The sequence below is a fragment of the Triticum urartu genome, chromosome 2A (assembly GCF_056163025.1).
Source record: "Triticum urartu cultivar PI428250 chromosome 2A, HENAU_Tu73, whole genome shotgun sequence".
Classification (NCBI taxonomy): domain Eukaryota; kingdom Viridiplantae; phylum Streptophyta; class Magnoliopsida; order Poales; family Poaceae; genus Triticum; species Triticum urartu.
This window is the reverse complement of record NC_141874.1, coordinates 6,628,986-6,653,585: the sequence shown is the minus strand read 5'-3', so window position 1 is coordinate 6,653,585 and position 24,600 is coordinate 6,628,986. Positions and strand designations below refer to the sequence as shown.

The window sequence follows — 24,600 nt, the reverse complement described above, 5'->3', positions numbered from 1 at the left end:
ATGGCAGAACAAAGCAAGATGGAGAAGGATTTACCACGATGAGGTCTTGCCTTCTTGACTACCCTCGTGGCTGATAACTATCATGCCATCGTTGAGGCGCCAAAACCTGTGACCCAGGATAGGTTCCATTGCGGCAACCTCGGGCGGGGGCGTCATCCTCGTCACGGCAAACCTTCTACCAAGGGCTAAACGGGACCAGGTGCCATCTCGCTGTCGTCACGACCATCGCCACTAGCCTAGGTTAGGGTTAGCGCTCGCTTCGGCCAGGTGCTATGCTAGGTGTGCTGTTTGGCCCAGTTAACCAGGTTAGTCCAAAAAAGTTACGGGGGTAGCTACTCTCAGGAAGATGCGGGGACATGAGCGTTAAAAAACACTTTACATCCAATGGCTAGAGACGGCCATAACGTGAAATCGGATGGCTTTGAACGCTCATAGCGTGAGGGAGCTCCTAGCAGTAATAGAAAAACTACTTTACGTGAGACACATTAGTCCCGGTTCATTTTTGGCCCGGTACTGATGGTACCATTAGCCCCGGTTCGAACGGCTATGCATTAGTCCCGGTTCGTGTTGAACCTTTACTAAAGGGGTGGTGGCAGGCTGGCATCAGGCTGGGGCCCCACGAGCCCTTTAGTGCCGGTTTGTGACAAAAAACCGAGACTAAAGGTCTAACCTATAGTCCCGGTTTGTGTCACAAACCGACACTAAAGGGGTCTTAATCTATAGTCCCGGTTGGAGACACAAACCAGCACTATAGGGCAATTTTCAATCTCTACCCCCCTATCGCCTTTTCAGTTTTGAAAAAAAAACAAAAGAAAATGATAAAAAGTTCAAAAATTAAAATCCTTCGAGATTTAGTTACGTTATTACATCTAGTAGTTACGGAAATTTAAAAACATAAATTTTGACATGTTTTGCGAAAAAGTGTTATGAAAAAGTAAAACGACTATATTCGAGATTTCTCTGCACGGCAAATTTTAGAATCCTCAAATTCTGGAAGGAAAAAAGTTATGCTCAAATTTTAGTTTTTTTTGAATTTTGGTTAAATCTAATCAAACTATGGTCAAACTACTTATTCAAGAAATATTAGTGTTACTAAATAATTATTCAAGAATATTAGTGTTACTAAATAATTATTTCAGTTTTTTTGAATTTTGGTCAAATCTGGTCAAACTACTTATTCAGGAAATATTAATGTTAGTAAATAATTTTTTTTAGAATAATTGTTTCAAACTCAAACAGTGAAACGTGTCACTTCATGCTCAAGCTAAACTCCCGAGGGTTAATAGGATTGACAACTTACTATTGTCAGGAAAACAACAAGTGCGGACTTGGAAACTAGGGAGAATAGAACTAGGAAGTTAGGCGTGTTCAGGCTGGAATAGTGAGAGAATGGGTGACCGGTTGGGAAGTTAGATGATTTGGATGGGTGACCGGCCGGCATGTACACTTGAGCAGTTATGAGGGGTGATTAGAGACTAAATCATCAAATAATTTAGAAAATTGAAAATCGGAAAAAAATCAAATTTTTTTCCAGGAAAATAAAAAAATTCCTTTAGTCCCGTTTGGTGTTACCAACCGGGACTAAAGGTCCCCCAGACCATGGCGCGAGCTCGTGCCACGTGGTGGGCCTTTGGCCCCGATTCGTGTTGAAACGGGACTAAGGGGGGGGGGGGGCCTTTAGTCCCCACCCTTTAGTGCCGGTTCCAGAACCGGGACTAAAGGTCCTTACAAACCGATACGAAATGTCGTTTTTCTACTAGTGTAGGGTGCCAAGTTATAATGTCTTAAATAAAATTATCATATGTGTGGTAAGCTCTTATATCTTTGTATCATGAGGTGATCTAGTCCCTCTACACACTTTCCACATTGTATATTTTAGGGATGTACTTCCAACATTATTTATGGATGTACTTTCAACATTATTAATGAGAAGGGGTTTTAAATTCCAAAAATTTCTGCTTATTATACTATATAAATCAACCAATCAGTCTCTTAGTGAAGTCTGCTTATATATAAGCCATATACACCAATGGTGTTTCATTTGACATTTTTTCATGAAATGATGAAGCATTAATACCACATTTCCATCTGATCACTAGATAGTTTGGTTTATCGTCTCCTCGGTTATCGTTAACTTCCCTCTTTCCCATGGCATTGTCATCGAGCAATGTAACCCTAAGACGAACACCAACTTCATTTTCCTCATGACGTATAAGATCATCCATGAAGACTGTCGCGTAAACCCTACAAACTGCACCTTTGAACATCACGGATCCTCCTAATAATGTATCGAACGGACCATGATCCTGCTAAACAATTCATCAGCTGAAACTTTTCTATCCCCCGTTTCGGTGATGTATCTAGCGTTGCTGGAGGGCGTGTGGTGGTGGGTCTCGCGGGATTAGGTCGGTGCTGGTCTTTGATGGATGTGCTTGGATCCAATCTTTGTTCGTCCCGTTCGTGTGTCTAGAGTTTGAATCCTTTTGATCCATACTTTTCTTTATCAACGACGGCTGCTATTCTGGTGCGTTGGTCGTGTACGGCCTTACCACAACGACTTCCCGACTTTCCGGTGCTTGTAGTCGTCGTTAGGTGGTCTACAGACATATATATACATTTTTCATTTATGTTCTTTGTACCGACGTGGCATTATGAATAGATCAAAAGTTTCTTCGAGAAAAAGAGCTGAAACTTATCTGTTTTTCAGACGAATTTGGTTGACATTCATAAACCGAACTTGATATGACAAATAACTGTATGCAGAAGACATAGGAACAGACAAAGAGTTGTTGCAGACTTACGACACGTGTGGAAAGTTAGGGCACGTGATGAGTTTGCTCTATATATTCTAATATATGTGGTGAGCTCTTTTATCTTTATATATTGGGTGTGGTTTAATCCCTATATGCACTTTCAAATTTGTTTTCTTAGGGATGTACTTTCAACATTGATTTCTATAGGAATGCACTTTTATCATTGCTAATGAGAAGGGCTTTTAATTCTTCAAAAAGTCTGCTTATACTAGTTAGTAAGCTATATAAACCAACCAAATAGTCCTTTAGACAAGTCTGCCTGTATGTAAGCACATAGGACTAGTTTGGTTTGCTTCCACAATGTGATGCCTGGCCTGGGACCCTCTCTGAAAGCTACCTGATTCTTGTTTGATGCATGTCCACGAGAGAATAGTATCTGCCTGGCCTGGAGAATGAGACAGAGCGGTTAGCCTGGCTGAAGGGCGAGGCAATGATGTTAGCCTGGTCCAGGCAACCAATATTTGACACCTGGGTTTGCCTGGTGCACCTGTCTGGGTGTAATCATATGTGCTAATCATTAGGCTATAAAAAACGAGGTGGATGAAAATAAAATAGTGACAGCTTAGACTCCACCAGGCCAGGCCTCAAACCAAAACACCTCCTCCGTATGCTGGCCTGGCCAGGCAAAAAAAAAATCCAAATTCTCATGCACAAACCAGACACCAAAAATTTTCAGGCGTGCTTTCCAGGAAGCCAACCAAACCGCCGCATACTCCCTCCGTTTTAAAAGAAGTGTCGCAATCACTCTCTAAGTGTTTCATCTATTTTTTTTCATGAAAGCACGAAGCACTATTACCATGTGTCCACCAGGTCACATGAGAGTCTGGTTTACGGTCTCATCGACAATCATCGGCTTCCCTCTTCCCATGGCATCGTCGTCGACCAACGTAACCCTAAGCCGACCCCCCCCCCCCCCCCCCCCCCCCCCCCAATGTATACGAAACGTACAAACGGCTCCATTGAACATCGCGGAGCCCCCCTAACATTGGATCGAACGGGCCACGATCCTGCTAGACAGTTCATCGCAAGCTGAAACATTTTGTGTTTTGAGACGAAATTCGGTTGACAGTCACAAACGGAATTTGACACGGCGGAGAGGCAGACAGGTGGGGCCCACGGAGGCGAGACACGCGCAGCTATAGCAGCGTCAGCAAGCCGAGCCGGCCGGCCTCCCAACCTGTATTCTATTCGGAACCTTCTTCTCCAATCTCCACCTCCCCGTCTCCAAATTCCAATCTCGCCGCGTCGGAGCGCCGCCGCCGCCCCGATCTCGGTACGTGCCCGTGGACCCTCGCCCTGAATACGGCCCGTCCCGCCGGATCCGGCCGCCGCGGCGCGGGATCCGATCGAGAAACCCCCGCCGCCGCCCGGATCGAGCAAAAAAACCTGATCTTGGCCTCCTTGTTGTGAATTCCGCAGGTGCCCGACGCGATGCGCCCGTCCGCGGGGAACGAGAGGCCGCCGGGGCGGCCCGTGTCCGGCTTCGTGCCCGGTTTCGCCGCCGGGGCCCCTCCGCCGGCAGCGGGGGCCTCGCCGTACGGGGCCGCTGCTCCGCTCGGGCGCCCCGGTGGTCCGGCGGGCTCCTTCGCTCCGCCGACGCAGCAGCAGGGTCCGCCGGTCGCGCAGGCGGCTGCTTCCCCTCGGGGGCCGCTCGGGGCTCCGCCGCCCGCGGCAATGGGTGGGTACAGGGGTCCACCGCCGCCACAGGGTTCCTTCGGCGCTGGGCCGCCACCTCCAGGGCCGTTCAGCGCAGCACCGCCGCCTCAGGGCCCCTTCGGCATGGCACCACCGGCTCAGGCCCCCTTCGGCGCCGCACCTCCTCCTTCCCAGGGACCCATGGGCGGCGCACCTCCACCCCAGAGACCCTTCGGCGCAGCACCTCGACCCCAGGTACCCTTCGGAGCCGCGCCTCCATCTCAGGGACCCTTTGGCGCCGCACCACCGTCTCAAGGCCCTTTTGGCGCAGCACCTCCACCTTTTCGCCCTCCACCGTCAGCTCTCCCGCAGCCGCAGTCTCCCACAGGGAACGCTATGCCACCGCCAACTTATGTGAGGCCGCCGCCAGTACAATCGCAGCCCCAGCCTGTGCAAGGGTACTACTCTGGCGGCCCTAACCCACAGTTTCCGCCGGTCCGGCCATCGTTTCAACAGCCAATGCAGAACATGCCACCGCCTACCATGGGGCCACCTTCCTCGTACAGTAACCAGCCAGCATACCCAACTACAGGGCCTCCGATGGGCACGCTCCAGAGCTTAGTGGAGGACTTCCAGTCTCTGTCAGTGAGTTCTGCACCTGGATCGCTTGACCCAGGTGTTGATGTAAATGGGCTACCACGTCCGCTATATGGCGATGAGGAGCCAGCTAAGGTTTTGGAGGCATTCCCATTGAATTGCCACCCGAGGTACTTCCGGCTGACAACCCACACTATTCCGGCATCCCAGTCATTGGTCTCCAGGTGGCATTTGCCCCTTGGTGCCGTGGTACATCCTCTCGCAGAAGCACCTGATGGGGTAATGAACTCTGCTTTATCATTTTCTGTATGTATCCAAAGCACTGGATGGTTTTGACATGTTTGTTTCTCGATGCTTAGGAGGAAGTGCCAGTTGTCAACTTTGGGTCGGCTGGTGTAATCCGCTGTCGAAGATGCAGGACATATATAAATCCTTATGCAACATTTGCAGATGCTGGAAGGAAGTGGCGCTGCAATCTTTGCACACTGCTCAATGATGGTAACTTTTAACTTGAAACTTATGCAGATTCAGTGCGTATTGAATGGACCGATTGCCGATGTTTCTGCCAGCCATCACATCACTTCTTGTTTAGAGTCAAAATTCTTTACTAAGGTTTCTTAATACCAATACTGTTCAATGGTTCATCCGCAAGATGCCTTATCATAATGTTTGCAAAGCAGTGTGAGAACTCTTCTAGCATGGTATACTATTGTGGTGGGTTCGGTGTTTTCATAGAGGGATGAAACTACGAGTGAACTGTAACCTGAGTAAGATATCCTTTAATCATTGGCGCCTCACTGGACATACCAAAGAGGCAGAGATGTTTTGTCTTGATTCCTGATTAGCTTTGAAAATGGTAGAGGAAAAATATAGTTTTCTTTAGCAGTTTAGCTATTTTATATGATATCTATAGATCTATAGAATATACTTAGTACCACCTTTTTATTGCTGTTTTCCATAAGGTTATCCTTGCCATCTTTTAATGCAAGAATTTTGAATAAAAGAATCAGATAATATCTAAGATTGGGAAATTAAGTTTGGTTAAATACATGTTGCTATACAATTATCTTTAGATTTGAGACATCAGTCGTTGACCATCACACTAAATGTCATTCCAGAAGGTGCCTTCTGATTTTATTTATTTATTTAAGTAGGATATATTGTGATTATACCGAGGCCCTGAAAGAGGACCTGTTACACAGGCATGCTGCTGTTGAATCAGCCTTTTTTTTTTTTGATATCTTAGTTCAAGCTTAACCACGTTTGGCATATCATATTAAATAACTGAAATAACTTGGCACGTTAGAATAAAGATTAAGTGGGCCAGCTTTGTTTGTATACAAGAAAAAAGTAGTCCAAGAAATACTCGATACTTTGTGTGTCACAATAAGGTATATGGAGTAGTCAAAGAAATACCATTGTATATGCCCCCTCTTGTCCTAACTTAAACTTACACTCTTACATAGAATGAGCTTACACTTGTACCCAAAAGTTAGCTTTCAGGATAAATATTAAGCTCGACTTGTTCTTCAAAGTGAAGCTGAAGTTATTACAGGAAATCCATATAGGATTATAAGGTGAAATAGTTTAGAAGCTATGTTACTTATTTGGTGGATTTTATTTCCATAAGCTATATACTTTGGGTCGGCTGGAGTATTTGAATTGTAAACTACATGGCCAATGATCTAGGCTCAACACACTGTAATCGAGAGAGCATACTTCAGTGAGAGACGCAATTTTCCTTATGCCACCCTCATAAAATTTCCCAACAAGAGGAAATGTAGGTAGACTTCTGCTTAGCAGGGTTAAGCAGAGCTGGTTGAGTTTTTGACTAATTGCATTGCAGTTATCTTAGAGGTAGTGCTTGAGGTAGAAAGAACTATCATCTGTTGTATAATCTTACATTCTGTTTAGGTTGTCATTTATGAGATCTGTATGTACCAGTGCTAGTGCTGACTGATCTCTTAGCAGTTAGCACCCTTTTCCTTGCTAAAATTTATATGTTCCCTTTTCTGCAGTTCCTGGCGAGTACTTTTGTGCTCTTGATGCTAGTGGACGAAGATTTGATGCAGATCAAAGACCAGAACTTTCTAAGGGAACAGTGGAGTTTGTTGCTCCTACTGAATATATGGTTCGGCCACCAATGCCGCCTTCGTATTTCTTTCTTATTGATGTCTCAGTATCTGCAGTTCGAAGTGGGCTGCTCGAGGTACGTTCTACATTTTTTTTTTGAAATTTTGTTCTTTCTGAGGGTTATCATTTTTTGGGTATCATTGACAATGCAGATTAGGGCTGTAGGATTTAGTATGTTCTTTTTGTTACAAGAATTTTTTTGGTTCCTAAGATTCAAATAATTCTCATGTGCTTTCTTCCAGGTAGTTGCGAAGACCATCAAATCATGCCTTGATGATCTTCTAGGCAATCCACGAACACAAATTGGATTCTTAACCTTCGACAGCACATTGCACTTCCACAATTTCAAGGTATTTCCTGCAGCTCCTTAGTTATTATTTTCTTCCAGGATTGCATTTTGCTCTGCAACATCATTGCTTTAACATACCAAACTTGATTTCATGATGTGCTCAACTTGTGTTCTTTGATTGTATCAGTCTTCTTTGAGTCAGCCTCAAATGATGGTGGTTGCCGATTTGGACGATGTTTTCCTGCCATTGCCTGATGATCTCTTGGTTAATTTGGTCGATTCTAGACCTGTTGTCGAGTCCTTTCTCGATAACTTGCCCAATATGTTTCAGGACAATGTAAATGTAGAATCTGCTCTTGGTCCTGCACTTAAAGCAGCATTCATGGTTATGGTAAGATCCTTAATGGTTTATTATTGAAGTACGCATTGGTTGTTCTTGTGTGCCCTCTGTTACACAATTTAATCTCTGGACAATTATGTAATCCCTGTTGTAGGGTCAAATTGGGGGAAAGTTGCTTGTCTTCCAGAGTACATTGCCATCTCTTGGTATTGGCCGTTTGAGACTTCGTGGAGATGATGTCCGTGCATATGGAACAGACAAGGAGCATATTCTGAGGATACCAGAAGATCCCTTCTATAAACAGATGGCTGCTGAGTTCACGAAAAATCAGATCGCCGTGGACATATTTTCTTTGAGTGACAAGTATTGTGATATAGCTTCCTTAGGTGACAATTTGTTGACAACCTCCGTTGAGAAGTTCCTATAGTATTTCATATTTGCTCTTCCTTACTGTGATATGTATTAATGTGTAGGTTCTCTGGCGAAATATACTGGTGGTCAGGTGTACCATTATCCATCCTTCCAGGCAACTACTCACGGGGAGAAACTTAAACATGAGCTTAGCAGAGACCTTACTCGGGAGACTGCTTGGGAATCTGTAATGCGTATCAGATGTGGAAAAGGTTTTAGATTTTATGCACAGCTGCATGTTTATCACCTTCCTATATATTTCCTTGCCTTGTTAGTTTTTATTCAACCTAACTCTCATACATAATGTTTTTCAGGGGTGCGTTTCACAACATATCATGGTCATTTCATGCTAAGGTCCACAGATTTGTTAGCTCTTCCAGCTGTTGACTCTGATAAAGCCTTTGCGATGCAATTGTCTCTAGAGGAGACCCTAATGACCACGCAGACTGTTTACTTCCAAGTGGCGTTGCTGTATCCTTTTCTGTCAAGTTGCTTGTGCCCTGCTCTCTATCTCTTGATTTTAGTGAGAAAGTTGATGTTACAAAAGATAACTTGACAAAATGTCAATGGAGCACCTCTCTCAAGGTTTCCTTTGCTTGTAGTTTGGTGATAGCTAGATCCATGAATAGGGTTTGTCAGTAGAGTAGAACTGGGAGAGATCCAAGTTGTTTATTTTTTCTTGTCAAAGCATCTCCTGCATATGATGTTGGATGTTGCCTTCTGCCATTGGGCTTTTATTTGTACAATATTATTTACAAGTGTGATTCTTGTGTCCTTGACCACCATCAGATATACATCATCTTCTGGTGAACGACGTATCAGGGTGCATACGGCAGCTGCACCTGTGGTCACAGATCTTGGTGAAATGTATCGTCAAGCAGATACTGGTGCCATTGTGTCGGTGTTGGCTAGAATCGGTTAGTACTAGATCAATGCTCTCCTCTTCATAAATGTCAATATACATGACTGTGATCACTTTATAGCTTACTAATTATCGCTTTCCTGCAGCTGTTGAAAACTCACTGTCTGATAAGCTGGACAGTGTTCGACAACAATTACAGTTAAAGCTTGTGAAAAGTTTAAAGGAATACCGGAACCTATATGTTGTACAACATCGGATAGGAGGGAGACTGATATATCCAGAATCATTAAGATACTTGCCGTTATACATCCTGGCCCTATGCAAATCCCTTGCTCTGCGTGGTGGTTATGCTGACGTCTCTCTTGATGAACGTTGCGCTGCTGGTTTCAGTATGATGATACTGCCTGCAAGAAGGCTGCTCAATTTTATTTATCCATCTCTGTACAGGCTTGATGAAGTATTGACAGTGGTATGCCGTATTTCCTTGCTACTGAACTGATTAAACCTTTTATCCAGTGCTGCTTGTAGACTTGTTACTTCCAAATTATGCAAGTTAGAATATAAATAACTTCAGTTTTATTTTCTGTGGTGGAAAGAACCAGTTAGTCTGGTCAATTACTTGGCCTTTAATAGTTCATATCTTGCAACTTGCAGCCAGATCAGGCTTATCATTAAGCGAAATAAATACATAACCTCTAGCTGTTTTTATTCAGCATGTTTGATACGAGGGTTTTTCCTTCAATTTAGGCATATTTGTAGTTAAAATGGGCAGAACCAGTATATAAGAAGTTAAACTGATTAGTCTGCTTAGTTAGTTTGGTATTACCTCAACCCATTTAATTCCTGCTTCAAAATTCAGTTTCTATTATAGTTTGTAGAGCCGAAAGTCACAGTAAGCATTAATTGAAATTGAGCTGATTTTATTGGTATGTTCGAAGTTTAACATTTCATGTAATCTAGTGTACACATTGTCTTCTCGAACTGAAATAAATGTCATGATTTTCAGGAACCAGATATGATTGATGGGGCCCTGAAGCGGTTGCCATTAACCTTGCAGTGCCTAGACACTGCCGGTTTATATCTTCTTGATGATGGCTTCACCTTCCTAGTATGGTTGGGTAGGATGCTCCAACCTGAGCTCATGAACGACATTCTTGGAGTCAGCCTCTCAAACTTCCCTGATCTATCAAAGGTACCCTTCTTTACTCTTTGGTAAATAATAGTCTTGACCTTGGGACTTATACTTAATTCCTCTTTCTGCCCTATTTTTTTTGGCTTTCTTAAACAAAATTCAAATAAATTAACAGTGTATCATGCCATTTCTCCTTTTTTTAGTATGTTCTTAGAAATACCTCTGATATGCTCTGGGATCAGAATCTATAAAAGGCTCACAGTTAGCATGTAATGCAACTTCACTTTGGATTTGTGCTTCTTGCTGACATGGGGTATCTTGCAGATTCAGTTGAGAGAATGTGACAACAATCACTCGAGAAACTTCATGGCAGTACAAAGAGCCCTGAGGGAGAGGGATTCTTCGTGTTACCAGCTGCCCCGTGTGGTACGGCAAGGTGAGCAGCCAAGAGAAGGCTTCCTACTTCTGTCCAACCTCGTCGAGGATCAGATGGCAGGAACAAGCAGTTACATGGACTGGATACTCCAAATTCACCGCCAAACACAGAGCTCGTGATGATGTATGGTGGATGTTCCAGAAATTTTTGTTTTTGTGTAAACTGCTGCAGATTCGGTTGCTGTGCCAGTCCCCGGTCGCCCTCTTAAACCATTGGAAAAAAATGGCGAGCCAGCCGTGCTCTACCATATGCCATCCTGTTAGCAGCAGTGCTCTCGCTGTCAGCGAGCAATACAAACTTTATTGTTAATATATTTCGTTCTTGTGATTATTTTTCGTGACGAGAAAAGGATACAGCTGTTGTATCAGAATAAGTAGGCAGCACCTTTGGTAAATTGTACAATCGTTTGGAGTCTTTGGTAGGGGTTTGTACGCATTTGTATCGTCGACACTTTTTAGTTGCAAAGATTGTGTAAACTCTTGTTTGACTGTTGGTACTGATCTGGCTGCAATAGGAAGCACCTTTTTACTCATGTTTTGGTACTGATCTGGATTCAAGATGTCATATTTCTTTTTGGTGGAAACAAGTACAAAATGCATACATGATACATGCATGCAGAGGCCAGTTCTCATGAAATCTAGGTTAACCTGAAGTCAGAATTTTCTTAATCTAAACTGTTTTTGTGCCGAGGCCAGTTCTACTCGATTTTGACCACAAAAACACATTGCTTATGCATCGATCTTCAAGATGTAACTTTGACCACCAATATTTACCCATGAAGTTAAATCTCAAGAATCATAGTAATCTAGAAATAGCTTGAGACTAATCATAGTATTCGGTGAAACAAATAGTAATATTATTACAAAATTGGCAGTGCCATAATAATCTCATGACAACATGAGCTCATAAATAGTCAGCCGCATAGCATCAAGAAAGTTTTTCATGAAGGAAGTAGGATGATGCTCTATGTGAACAATGTGTGGAGATCCGCCGCGTAGTTTGGCACATCGCCGGTGTGGATGGGCACGTCGACGGTGTGGACAGGGTCGCGCTCCTGCTCCGGCGGAGGAGGGTTGGGCTCCGGCTGTGGGTTGCAGTGCATGACGTACACCACCAACTGTGCCAGCAGGACCGGAACTCCGATAACGTTCGGTATCTACAAGTCATGTAGGGATGCTCAGTTTCCAACCAATCAACTGATTACAAACTCAAAATATGATGCAGGGTTCGTATTATTACCGCGACGAAAAAATCAGGCGGAGTGGAGAAGAAACCGGAGATGGTCGATGCCCAGGCGTTGACCAGGCCAAGCAACACCTCGACGAGCGGGTCCATATTGTTGACATCCCTGCTCCTCATCGCCTCCACCTGCAAAATGATGCAAATATTTAATGTTGGTCTCAAAAGTGTTTTGGTTCTAGCCCTCGTGCACTGCAGTATATACCCGCAACAATTTGAAAGCAATTGTCCTTTTAATCTTGTGTAGCTCATTCAACCTACCACATCAATGGCCACGGAGCAGTAGGCAGAAAAGGCAGCAATTGCGGCGACATATGCGACGAACTGGGAGCCCCAAATGAGCTTGGTGAAGACGAGGACGGTCATGATCGTCGAAGCGGTGAGGATGGGGGCAAAGGCGTAAAGGGCGTGGCGGCGCCCCACCCCGGCCGCAAACCGTAGGAACACGGCGACGTACACCAGCTGGAGCACAGTGGAGATGGTGTTGACGCCCATGGAGTAAACGGCGGCGGGGTAGTCCGGGGCGGCGTACAGAAACCACGCCACGCTGCTGAACATGGTGACGATGTGCCCGTACGCCGTCCGGTCACCGACGGCCTGCTCATTGTAGATGGGCACCACGAAACTCAAGCTGCAAAAAAATCGCATGCATGAGCAATCTGTGAAGGATGCATGTTGAACACTGAAAATGTGGTTATTGCATCATGGAAGCAGTTATTGCATCTCAATTTAGGCTACTTATTAATCATGAAAAGGATAATCTAGATGGTCCATCCTTACAGATAATTTGGGCTACTTAGTGTATAGTATTTTGCAAATTAGTAGGAGAGCCGCGCGCTAAAACATGATTGATAGGAGCTTACAGATAATCTATGAACCACAAGGATGTGAAATGCATGAGTCATACATAATACTCTAACCAGGTTGCAAGATATGCAATTTCTCTTGTCAGAAATAACCAGATTACCGAGGGAATACTAATTAGCCAGGTTGCATGAGTCATAATACTAATAATTAGCAAGGAAAACAGGCAAGTGACCAGGCCAACATGAGTGACTATATTGATCTGTTTACCCTGCAATTATATACGTAGGAGACTGTAGCTTGTACATGAAAGAAAGCCAGGCCAGATACATGCGCGCCCCTGATGTGGTGAGTGAGTGGTGACCATGACAGAGCTTGGCATGGCAGAGGCACCAAGAAAGCCTACAGCTTGCGGTACCTAGGCTTGCAGGGAGCACCGCGCAGTTGCGAATCGACGTCGCGACATGGCAGGGCAGGGCGGCGCAAGGAAACTAGGAAACCAACCACACGACGCGTACAGGCAGAGGCTCCGGCCGGGTGCGGCGCGCCGCCATGCCCGGCCCCCATCGGAAACGAAGCAAGCAGAAACGATCCTGTTCGACGGCGCGGCACACTGGCGGGAAGGCAGGGCCACGCGAGGAAATGCCCAGCTAGCTTTTCCTCAACCGGGCAGATGGCGACCGGCGATCTGGCCGGGTACTCACGGGACGGCAGGCCATGAGGCAGAGATGTGCGGTTTCGAACACGCGCACGCAGCAGGGCAGGGCAGGGAAGGGGGAGCTTACATCGGGGCCAGCGTCAGGAGGAGCGCCGCGATGTTGCCGATGACGTTGGTGACGGAGACCACCACCTTCCTCGCCGCGCTGCCGCCGGCGCCCAGGCCCAGCGGCCCCCCGCCGCGGGAAGGCACGATAAACGACGGCATGACGGCCGCTCCTGCTTCTGCTTCTGCTCGCGGCCGGCCGGCTGGCCAGAGGGGTCGGTGAAAAGTGGGGATGGATGGCGATGACGGGGGGTTTTAGGCGGAGGAGGAGGGGAGGGACACCAAACCGGCGCTGCTGCCTCTCCGCCTTTGCCTTTCCACTTTAATGACGCGCGCTAGCAAGACCGGGATTCAAATTTCAAGGAGCCCGCGTGTTCCATCGTTGCATGCAATGCATGTTTGTTACTCTTCGGGAGGGGCACTTGTGTTACCGTTGCACACCCTAGGGTAGATTGCAAAAAAAAACCATCATAATTAGAGACCCTAATTCAGAAAACCATCATCCTTTTTCTTTTCGTTTTAAAAAACCGTTACCATTTTGCTGACAGTTTGTGAAAAAACAATGATTGCTTGGATCAACACTAGCGCCACACCGATCAGGAAGGGATCCCGCGGCGACCCAAGCCGCCTTCGCCCCGCCATCATTTCTCCTTCGTCTTCTCTTCTACCTTGTCACCTGGCCTAAGCTGGTTCATGCGTGCCGCCGCGGGTCTCCTCCGAACCGATCGAGAGCACTGCCTCGCTGCAGATCGTAGCTCGCATAGCCACCACCGACGAATCACCGCCAGATCGTGTCCCTGAGCTTTGTCGCCTCACGCTGATCTACCTCACTTACAGGTTCGAGCAAGGATGTCTGGAGACGACTGAATCAAGCCTTTCTCGGCCGCTTGCACCGGACACTCCTCGCCGTTGATTCGCCGCCTCCATGCCTGCCCATAGCCCGTTGAACTCCCCTGCCGCATCCAAATGAGCTCCTCTCGATTTGCCGCCCCCATCTCATCTACTCCATTTCGTGTTGTAGCGTCCGTGCTCCCCTTCTTCGTCCACTAGCACGCGCAAGCTCCAGGAGTTTGTATTATTCACCTGAGCAACTTCTTTTTTTTGATTGAAAGAGGGTTCCCCCTCCGATTTCATTTATGGAAACCATCAAACTAGTAACATAAAGTCTTATATAACTGTAGAAAAAAGAGAATAAAAGGCGCAAAGTACCAGGCATCGATCATCCCCAAATTCTAGCTACTACTCCAGGCAACATACTGCTGATGGCACACATGCCAGAAGGGGACACAAAACACTATCACACATTTAAAACTAGCACCTAGAAAATGCCCAAAACAAGCAATGGCCCCGGAACACCGGGGAAGGAGAGGAACATCACCCCATAGACTTAATTTGCCACCTGCTCTACCAGCCTTGCCCCCAGCATCAACAGCTTTTCCTCTGGTTGTTTTGTCTGCAAAATAGCCCAATCCGAGATCCATTTGCACATTAATGAAATTACAGTTAAAGGACCATGATGTATCTTTCTATCAAAGATGATATCATTTCTACATTTCCGAATTGCCCAAAACATTGTAGAGATGCCTACCAACACCAACTTTTTATAGTCTTTGGGAAAGGTTTTGAGCCATCTCCCAAAGCAGTCATGTAAGTTGAGAGGTATAGATTGCAGATCAAAAGCACATCTAAATAAGTTCTAGATCAGTTTAGCTACAGAACAAGAGAAGAAAAATGATCAATACTTCCATCCTGGCCACAAAATATACAACCCCCCCCGTTTCCAGCCTCTTCTCAATAGGTTATCTCTGGTGAGGATGCTTTTCTTATTTAGTAGCTAGAGAAAGAATTTGATTTTAACTGGAACTTTCACTTCCCATAGGAATTTTTGTGGGAAGCCACTTTCAGTCTTCACCAAGTGAAGATATAGAGATTTAACCGAAAATTGCCTATCAGGTGAAAGCATACACATGGGAATATGTTTTCCTCTCACTTGAGCAGCCTAGTTAGCCCGAACGTGTTCAGTAGCTTCAACCACGTCCAACCTGTGCCACTGCCGCCGCCAACCTCGTCTCCAGCTTTGATTCCGACGACCATTTGGACCGTGTCCACTACCTTCCGCCGCGCGAGAGCCTTAGCTTCCCCGTGACACAAGCCACACGTAAGATAGTGCCATGTAGCAAGCACACCGTGAACCTCCACCGCCAGTTGAGGTCGTCACCAACTAATTCCGGCAAGCCGATGTGGCCATAATTAGCATATGCCTAACTGCTTCAGTTCAACCTCAAACAAACAATGACAGGTCGGTCCCCATGGTTAAATAACTGGCTATGATTGATGGAAATATGCCCTAGAGGAAATAATAAAGTTGTTATTATTTTATATTTCCTTATTCATGATAAAGGTTTATTATTCATGCTAGAATTGTATTGACCGGAATCCTAAATACATGTGTGAACACATAAACAAATACCGTGTCCCTAGTAAGTCTCTACTAGACTAGCTCGTTAATCAAAGATGGTTAAGGTTTCATAACCATGAACATGAGTTGTCATTTGATAACGGGATCACATCATTATCATAATGATGTGATGGATAAGACCCATCTATTAGCTTATCATTTGATTGTACAGTTTATTGCTACTGCTTTCATGTATGTCAAACACATATTCCTTTGACTATGAGATCATGCAACTCCCGGATAGTAGAGGAATGCCTTATGTGCTATCAAACGTCACAACGTAACTGGGTGACTATAAAGATGCTCTACAGGTATCTCCGAAGGTGTTTTGTTGGGTTGGCATGAATTGAGATTAGGATTTGTCACTCTGAGTATCGGAGAGGTATCTCTGGGCCCTCTCGGTAATACACATCATAATAAGCCTTGCAAGCAAATGACTAATGAAGTTAGTCTCGGGATGATGTATTACGGAACGAGTAAAGAGACTTGCCGGTAACGATATTGAACTAAGTATAGAGATAACGACGATCGAATCTCGGGCAAGTAACATACCAACGGACAAAGGGAATTGTGTGTGTTGTCATAACAGTTCGACCGATAAAGATCTTTGTAGAATATGTAGGAGCCAATATGAACATTTAGGTTCTGCTATTGGTTATTGACCAGAGAGGTGTCTCGGTCATGTCTACATTGTTCTCGAACCCATAGGGTCCGCACGCTTAACGTTTGTTGATGATATAGTATTATATGAGTTATGTGATTTGGTGACCGAATGTTGTTCGGAGTCCTGAATGACATCACAGACATGACGAGGAGTCTCGAAATGGCCGATAAATAAAGATTGATATATAGGACGATGGTATTCGGACACCGGAAGTGTTCCGGAGGGTATCTGTTACTTATCGGGTCACCGGAAGGTGTTTCGGGTACCCCCGGCAAAAGTTATGGGCCTTATGCGCCAAGAGAGGGAACGCACCAATCACAAGGGCCTGGCGCGCTCCCCATAGCAGGTCGGCCTAGGAGGAGAAGGAAAGAGGGGGGAAGGGAAAGTGTGGATTAGGATTCCCACTTCCTTTCCTCTCACCGTCTCTTTCCTTCCCCCTCAGTTATATATGGCAGGGGGGGGGGAGGGGGAGGGCTTGGGGGGGACTCGAAGTAGGATTCCTCCTACTTGGGCGCCTCCTATGGCTGCTCCTCCCTCCCTCCCACCTATATATATGAGTGTGTGTGTGTGTGTCTTGAGGGGGCGCCACAACAACACACAACATTGTCTTAGCCGTGTGCGGCGCCCCCGTCTACCATTTACTCCTCCGGTCATATTTTCATAGTGCTTAGGCGAAGCCCTGCGGAGATCACTTCACCATTACCGTCACCATGCCGTCATGTTGACGGAAATCATCTACTACCTCGACGTCTTGCTGGATCAAGAAGACAAGGGACGTCACCAAGCTGAACGTGTGCAGACACGGAGGTGCCGTGCGTTCGGTACTTGATCGGTTGAAGCACGAAGCAGTTCGACTACATCAACCGCGTTGTGACATTCTTCCACTTACGGTCTACAAGGGTACGTAGACACACTCTCCCCCTCGTTGCTATGCATCTCCATAGATAAATCTTTGCGTGTGCGTAGAATTTTTTTGTTTTCCATGCAACGTTTCCCAACAATGATTTCTATTAAAAATGGGGCTAACCACAATGAGTCCCACACGTGGCTACATGTAAAGAAAAGTCAGGGATATGGGTTGACCAGCAGCGCCGTCTATCCTCCGCCACGTGGACTTGCCATCAGGACCCACCAGTTAGGCTTTCATTCAAATTGTTCTAACTAGTAGAATGCCCGTGCTTTGCCACGAGCCATGGATATTTATTTTGTAGTTACAATGTAAGATAATGCATTTCAAATTTTGGATGTATAGAAATGATCATCCGTAAAATTTGAAAAGTAAACTAAATCCACTTCAATTGCGATGTAAGTTGATAAAAATCGAATAGAACGATGTTGACATAGAGAGCAATGATTCAACTAATTATCTGTTACAAACTAAAATCTATTTTACGTGTCAAAGGCATTTCCGTATAATACGAGGAATGTTGTCTTTAGCTTCATTTGCATGGTACAAGGTGAGTGTTGCATCCAAGCCTGCTGACAGCCCGCTGGACTCCCCTGCTGCATAGAAGTGAGCTCCCCTTGATTTGCCCACCCCCATCTCATCTACTCTAATTCACGCTGTAGCGTCCATGCTCCCCTTCTTCGTCCAGTAGCATGCGTAGGCTCCATGAGTTCCGATGATTCACCCGAGCAGCTTAGTTAGCCCGAACACGTTCCGTAGCTCCAACCGCATCCAACCTCATGCCCAGCTTCGATTCCGGCGACCATTTGGACCGTGTCCAGCAACTTCTATTGCGCGCGAGCCTTAGCTTCCCCATGACACAAACCACATCTAAGATAGTGCCCTGTAGCAAGCACACGGTGAACCTCAGTTGAGGTCGTCAGCAACTAATTCCGGCGAGCTAATGTGGACGTAATCAACATAGGCCTAATTGCTTCGGTTCAACCGCCAACAGTACAATGACAGGTCGGTCCCCATAGTTAAATAGCTGGCTATTATTTCTGTTAAAAATGGGGTTAACCACAACGAGTCCCACATGTGCTGCATGTAAAGAAAAGTTAGGGAGATCAGGTTGACCAGCAGCGCCGTCTATCCTCTGCCACATGGACCTGCCATCGAGACCCACTAGCCAGGCTTTCATTCAAATTGTTCTAATGGAGCGATCAGTGTTTTTCGCAAACTGAGCACAATGGTGGCGGTTTTCTGAAAAAAAATAAAAGGTGGTGGTTTTCTGAACGAGGGTATTCAACTATAGTGTTTTTTTAACCTGAAATCTTAAACACGCAGCTGCGCTCGTTCGTCGTGGCTGGCGCACGCGCTACACGACAAGAAATTGTATGTTGCTGTCTCCACCTCTCTCTCGCACGTGGTCCCAATACACAGCCCACAAAAAGGAATTAACCACAGAAAAATGAGCTGATCCACGGTGTTTCAGTGCGCCCATCCATGTCGTGATTTCCCAACAAGATCCCACGTTGCATGCATTTAATTTGCGTTTTCAAAATTTCAAAAAGCTATAACTTTTGAACTGATCATCGAAACTCAAATTTGTTTTCACGGCTAGGTTCCACGCGACGAGCTCTTCAAAAATAAATCTCATATGAGTATGTTTTGACTAATTTTTTTATGAGCAACTTTAGTGCTATAGGAAAGCAACTTACTGCCAGTCTGCGTAGGATGACTGTGTATCATTGAAAATCCCTTTGAAGTTAGCTAGCTTCACCTCTAAGTTTCCTATCATAACTAGTTTAGTTTTGCCTCTAAGTTGATAGTATTGTAGGCAGCGTAGTTTTCGAGCTAGGCTAACATTTATTCTAAGCTGCCTGCCATGACTAGCGAATAGCTTAACATCATCCTTAGTTGCATAAAATACTTTTCGGTATGCTAAGAAACTTAGTTTCATAGATATGCAACTTAGTAACAATTATGGACAACTTTTCAATGTATTGTAGGCAACTGAAAAAGTAATGTCAGGCAACTAAGCATCACAGTTAGGCAACTTCAGAGTGTTTGTAGGCAACTTAGGAAAACAATAATAAGCAAGGGCACAATATTTGTGTCATGACTAACGAGTAGCTTAACATCATCCTAAGTTGCCCATATATGGAAAGATTCATCTACTATAGTATGTTGATCTTTCACGAACTCGTCTGACCAACCATATGAACCCAACGATGACATAACATGCATTAATTTCAGTACAAGAAAATTTCAAAAGGCTATAACTTTCAAACTGCGTGTTGGAATTATGATCCATTTTCATCATTGGGTTCCTTGTGATGAACTCTTCAAAACTAGATCTCATATGAATATGTTTTGATGCTTTTTTAAAGCAACTTTGATGCTAGATGAGGCAACTCTAGTGCTAAACTGGAGCAACTTTAATGCTAGATGAAGTGCATTGTGTGTTTTAGTGATTCACCTGCTAGCCTACTAATAGTTGTGTGCAGTATTCTAATGGATGGTTATCATGGTTGTTAAGTTGCATACATCAAAAACTAAGTCGTCGATAGTTTAGTTGCCTATGATACTGTGAAAGTTGCTTACCGCAGAGTGAAAAGTTGTCTAACATGGCTACTAAGTTGCCTGCCTCAGAAACCAGGTTGCCTACACACCCCAATTGCCTAAAATAGTATGAAAGTTGTCCATCAAGGGACCTAAGTTGCCTACAATGTTGAAATGTTTTTGTGCGATATAGGTTGTCTATCATGATTTCAAATTTCGAAACTATGTGGAGATGGATGGTGTGATAGCATTATTCTTTCCTTTTCTGGGGGACTCTGTCGGCCAACGCTACCGAGCACGTGGGTGTTAGCTAGCCATGTCGTGGGTGTTGACTGGTTGCATAAGTAGGGACAGATGATAAGGTGCATAGGGGGTGATGAGAAGTTTCATAGGGGGCTGATCAGACAGTTGCCCACAAGTCTACACAAGTTGTTCATAATTTTTGCATGAGTTTCCCTTGAAAATTATTGAAATCTCCAAATATAATGGTATAAAACACACATGAGTTGCTTGTTGAATGCACTGGAGTTGCACAAAAACACTCCAAAAATTGCTAACTTTTTTGTGTGATACTCGGGTTTCATAACGATCTTAAAATGCCAGTCATCTGAGCATCATCGATAAGTAACTTCATAGTGTTTTAGGCAACTTAGAGCATCTCTAGCAGACCCCGCATAAGTGGTCAAACCCGCAAAATAACCGCTTTTTGCAGTTCCAGTCGAAAAATGGGCCCGAATAGACCCCTTAAAATCGTCCGACCCTTAAATTTTTTAAGGGGCCCTGTAAATGCGAAGCCGAAACCCTTATATTTACGGTTTTGAAGGCGATTTTTGTTGGAAATATGCCCTAGAGGCAATAATAAATTGATTATTATTATATTTCCTTGTTCATGATAATCATTTATTATCCATACTAGAATTGTATTGATAGGAAACTCAGATACATGTGTGGATACATAGAAAACACCATGTCTCTAGTAAGCCTCTAGTTGACTAGCTCGTTGATCAATAGATGGTTACGGTTTCCTGACCATGGACATTGGATGTCATTGATAACGGGATCACATCATTAGGAGAATGATGTGATGGACAAGACCCAATCCTAAGCCTAGCACAAGATCATGTAGTTCGTATGCTAAAGCTTTTCTAATGTCAAGTATCATTTCCTTAGACCATGAGATTGTGCAACTCCCGGATACCGTAGGAGTGCTTTGGGTGTGCCAAACGTCACAACATAACTGGGTGGCTATAAAGGTACACTACAGGTATCTCCGAAAGTGTCTGTTGGGTTGGCACGAATCAAGATTGGGATTTGTCACTCCGTGTAAACGGAGAGGTATCTCTGGGCCCACTCGGTAGGACATCATCATAATATGCACAATGTGATCAAGGAGTTGATCATGGAATGATGTGTTATGGAACGAGTAAAGAGACTTGCCGGTAACGAGATTGAACAAGGTATCGGGATACCGACGATCGAATCTCGGGCAAGTATCGTACCAATAGACAAAGGGAATTGCATACGGGATTGATTAAGTCCTTGACATCGTGGTTCATCCGATGAGATCATCGTGGAACATGTGGGAGCCAACATGGGTATCCAGATCCCGCTGTTGGTTATTGACCGGAGAGTCATCTCGGTCATGTCTGCATGTCTCCCGAACCCGTAGGGTCTACACACTTAAGGTTCGATGATGCTAGGGTTATAAAGGAAGTTTGTATGTGGTTACCGAATGTTGTTCGGAGTCCCGGATGAGATCCCGGACGTCACGAGGAGTTCCGGAATGGTCCGGAGGTAAAGATTTATATATGGGAAGTCCTGTTTTGGTCACCGGAAAAGTTTCGGGTTTTATCGGTAACGTACCGGGACCATCGGGAGGGTCCCGGGGGTCCACCAAATGGGGCCACAAGCCCCGGAGGGCTGCATGGGCCAAGTGTGGGAGGGGACCAGCCCCGGGTGGGCTGGTGCGCCCCCCCACCAAGGCCCAAGGCGCAAGGGAGAGGAGAAGGGGGCAAACCCTAGGGCAGATGGGCCCTAAGGCCCACCCTGGTGCGCCTCCCCCTCTCCCCTCCCTTGGCCGCCCCTAGATGGGATCTAGGGGGCTGCCGCCACCCCTAGGGAGGGAACCCTAGGTGGGGGCGCAGCTCCTCCCCTCCCCCTATATATAGTTGAGGTTTGGGCTGTCCAAAACACACGAGTTCCTCTCCTTCTTGGCGCAGCCCTACCCCTCTCTTTCTCCTCGTCTCTCGTAGTGCTTGGCGAAGCCCTGCTGGATCACCATGCTCCTCCACCACCACCACGCCATTGTGCTGCTGCTGGATGGAGTCTTCCTCAACCTCTCCCTCTCTCCTTGCTGGATCAAGGCATGGGAGACATCACCGGGCTGTATGTGTGTTGAACACGGAGGTGCCGTCCGTTCGGCACTAGGATCTCCGGTGATTTGGATCACGATGAGTACGACTCCTTCAACCCCGTTCTCTTGAACGCTTCCGCTTAGCGATCTACAAGGGTATGTAGATGCATTCTCCTTCCCCTCGTTGCTGTAGATTGATCTTGGTGACACATACGAAAATTTTGAATTTCTGCTACGTTCCCCATCAATTTTATCAAGGCTCTGCATACCGGTCAACGTTGGCAGTTGAGGAATCACTGCTCCCGCCAACGCCATGAAGCTCGCCCAACCGCCCGGCCGCCGCGTCCGTCCGCCACCCGTCCGCTCGTCCGCCGCCGGTCTGCCCGTCCGCTACCCGTCCGCGCTAGTTAGCTGTATAAATTGATGCGAGCAAGCTAGCTAGCTAGCCCAGGCCGCGTCTCTTGCTGGCGACGGAGGAGCTAGCTAGCTGGCCCCTGATGGATTCGAGCTGAGCTAGCTAGCTAGCTCGCTGCTGATGGATTCTAGCTGAGCTAGCTAGCCAGCTCTCGATCGATTCGAGCCCTGAGGAAGGCGATTGGCTGCTTCGTATTTGGTCGTATGCGGCTTCGTTTTTGACCACTTCGCGTGCTATCTATCGGTTTCGTGGGAGCAAAGCTAACTGACGATGGACATGGACGAGAGGAAGAAGAAGACATGGGGAAAGAATATACGCGAATTTTCCGTTTTACTATTTAAGTTTGAGGCGTCTGTTCTGCCGCAGCTAAAACCAACCCGTAAAAGAGCATATTCCATGAATATCCTTTTATACGGGGCCATTTTGCGGGGTCTTCCTCTGCAGTCGTCCGTGCCGACCTACAAAACCATTTTTCCACGAACTGCAAATGCGTTTTGCGGGTCGGCGGAATGCGGGGTCTGCTAGAGATGCTCTTAGGAAAAACACAATGATAAGCAGCCTCATAATTGGAGGCAACTAATTTGCAAAGTTAGACAACTAAGCAGTAATGATAGGTAACTAATTATCAATAGCAGGTAACTGGACATCAATGATAGGTCAATTTCATAGTATTTTAGGCAAGTGGGCATCACTGATAGGCAACTCAGCAACCATGGTAGGCCAGTTGTGATAATTTTAGCATTTTTACACAAACCAACCTAATAGACAGTCCTTCTAGGCAAAAAAATGAAGTTGCTTTCCTGTAGCACTAAAGTTGCCTCTATCGTACCCAAAGTTGCCTCGAAAAAAAAGTTCGACAAAACCTATCCATATGAGATCTAGTTTTGAAGAACTCGTCGCGAGAAATCCAGCTGTGAAAGCGAAATTAGATTTCGATACTTAAATCAAAAGTTATAGCTTTTTAAACTTTTTGGACCTTCAAATAAATGCACGTGGGAGAAGATTCCTTTTTTGGTGGGCTACGTCGGGCGCACCAGCAGGTCTTTCCATATTTGAAAGAGCGCTCGATCCCACCAACGGGCGCTCGCGTGCTTGCTAGCCATGTCCTTTTTTGTAATTTACTCAACATCATATATCTACATGTTTTTGCGTTGCACCTTGTTTAGGATAGGGGACTCTTTATTTTCTTTAGAAACACATTACTCTTCATCGTTGCTATAATGTATCTGGGTACGGAAAAACCATTCTCGGTTACAAACGCAGACACTCACGTACACCTCGTTCACATATTCAACCATATGAACACTCACCCACACACTCAATCCCTACAAGCACCTACGAGGATGCAAAAAAAAACATGCGACCACTCCCTAGCCCTTGCGCCCATTCCCCCGTGGGTGACCCAGGCAGCGGCGCCAGATCCCACCACATGGTACCTCCTCCTCCTTCCCTCGCCGCAGCCGCCAGGGCAAAGCCCCTGGCTGTGGCTAGCGCCGGCGCGCCTTTTCTCCTCGCCTCGGTGGTGTTTGGCGCAGGGCGACCAGCCTGTGCGGAGGCATCATCACTACTGGGAAAAGCTTTATAGGTGAACTCAAAAGAGTGGCGGGCGAGACGACTCAGATGAGGCACCCGCCACCGCTAGTTAGCAAACGTAGTAGTGGCGAGGTATTGGATTAGTTGAAATAGGCCAACTCTCCTCTCCCTTCAAAGGTTATAAGTGATGATCATATATCTTGTTGTACACTTCTACGAAATAGCAAGGAGGAATATAGTCATCAATTTTCCGCCCTGTTTTATAGATGACA

General features: G+C 45.7%; 2 protein-coding genes across 2 annotated transcripts; one reads left to right on the top strand and one right to left on the bottom strand.

Annotated features, from left to right (window-relative positions):
- Window positions 1-3,937: 3,937 nt before the first annotated feature.
- Window positions 3,938-11,180, top strand: ERMO2 (Sec23/Sec24 protein transport family protein). The gene is made up of 13 exons (XM_048698042.2): window positions 3,938-4,086; window positions 4,233-5,324; window positions 5,405-5,543; window positions 7,064-7,254; window positions 7,421-7,528; window positions 7,655-7,858; window positions 7,962-8,193; window positions 8,281-8,430; window positions 8,533-8,689; window positions 9,008-9,135; window positions 9,227-9,549; window positions 10,087-10,272; window positions 10,537-11,180. Exons 2-13 carry the CDS (start codon window positions 4,245-4,247, stop codon window positions 10,765-10,767), a joined length of 3,129 nt encoding a protein of 1,042 aa, XP_048553999.1. The 5' UTR covers window positions 3,938-4,086; window positions 4,233-4,244; the 3' UTR covers window positions 10,768-11,180.
- A 432-nt stretch (window positions 11,181-11,612) lies between these two features.
- Window positions 11,613-13,616, bottom strand: LOC125534687 (bidirectional sugar transporter SWEET4-like). The gene is made up of 4 exons (XM_048697842.2): window positions 13,477-13,616; window positions 12,149-12,518; window positions 11,888-12,016; window positions 11,613-11,804 (listed from the first exon to the last, which is right to left on the bottom strand). Exons 1-4 carry the CDS (start codon window positions 13,614-13,616, stop codon window positions 11,613-11,615), a joined length of 831 nt encoding a protein of 276 aa, XP_048553799.2.
- Window positions 13,617-24,600: the final 10,984 nt, after the last annotated feature.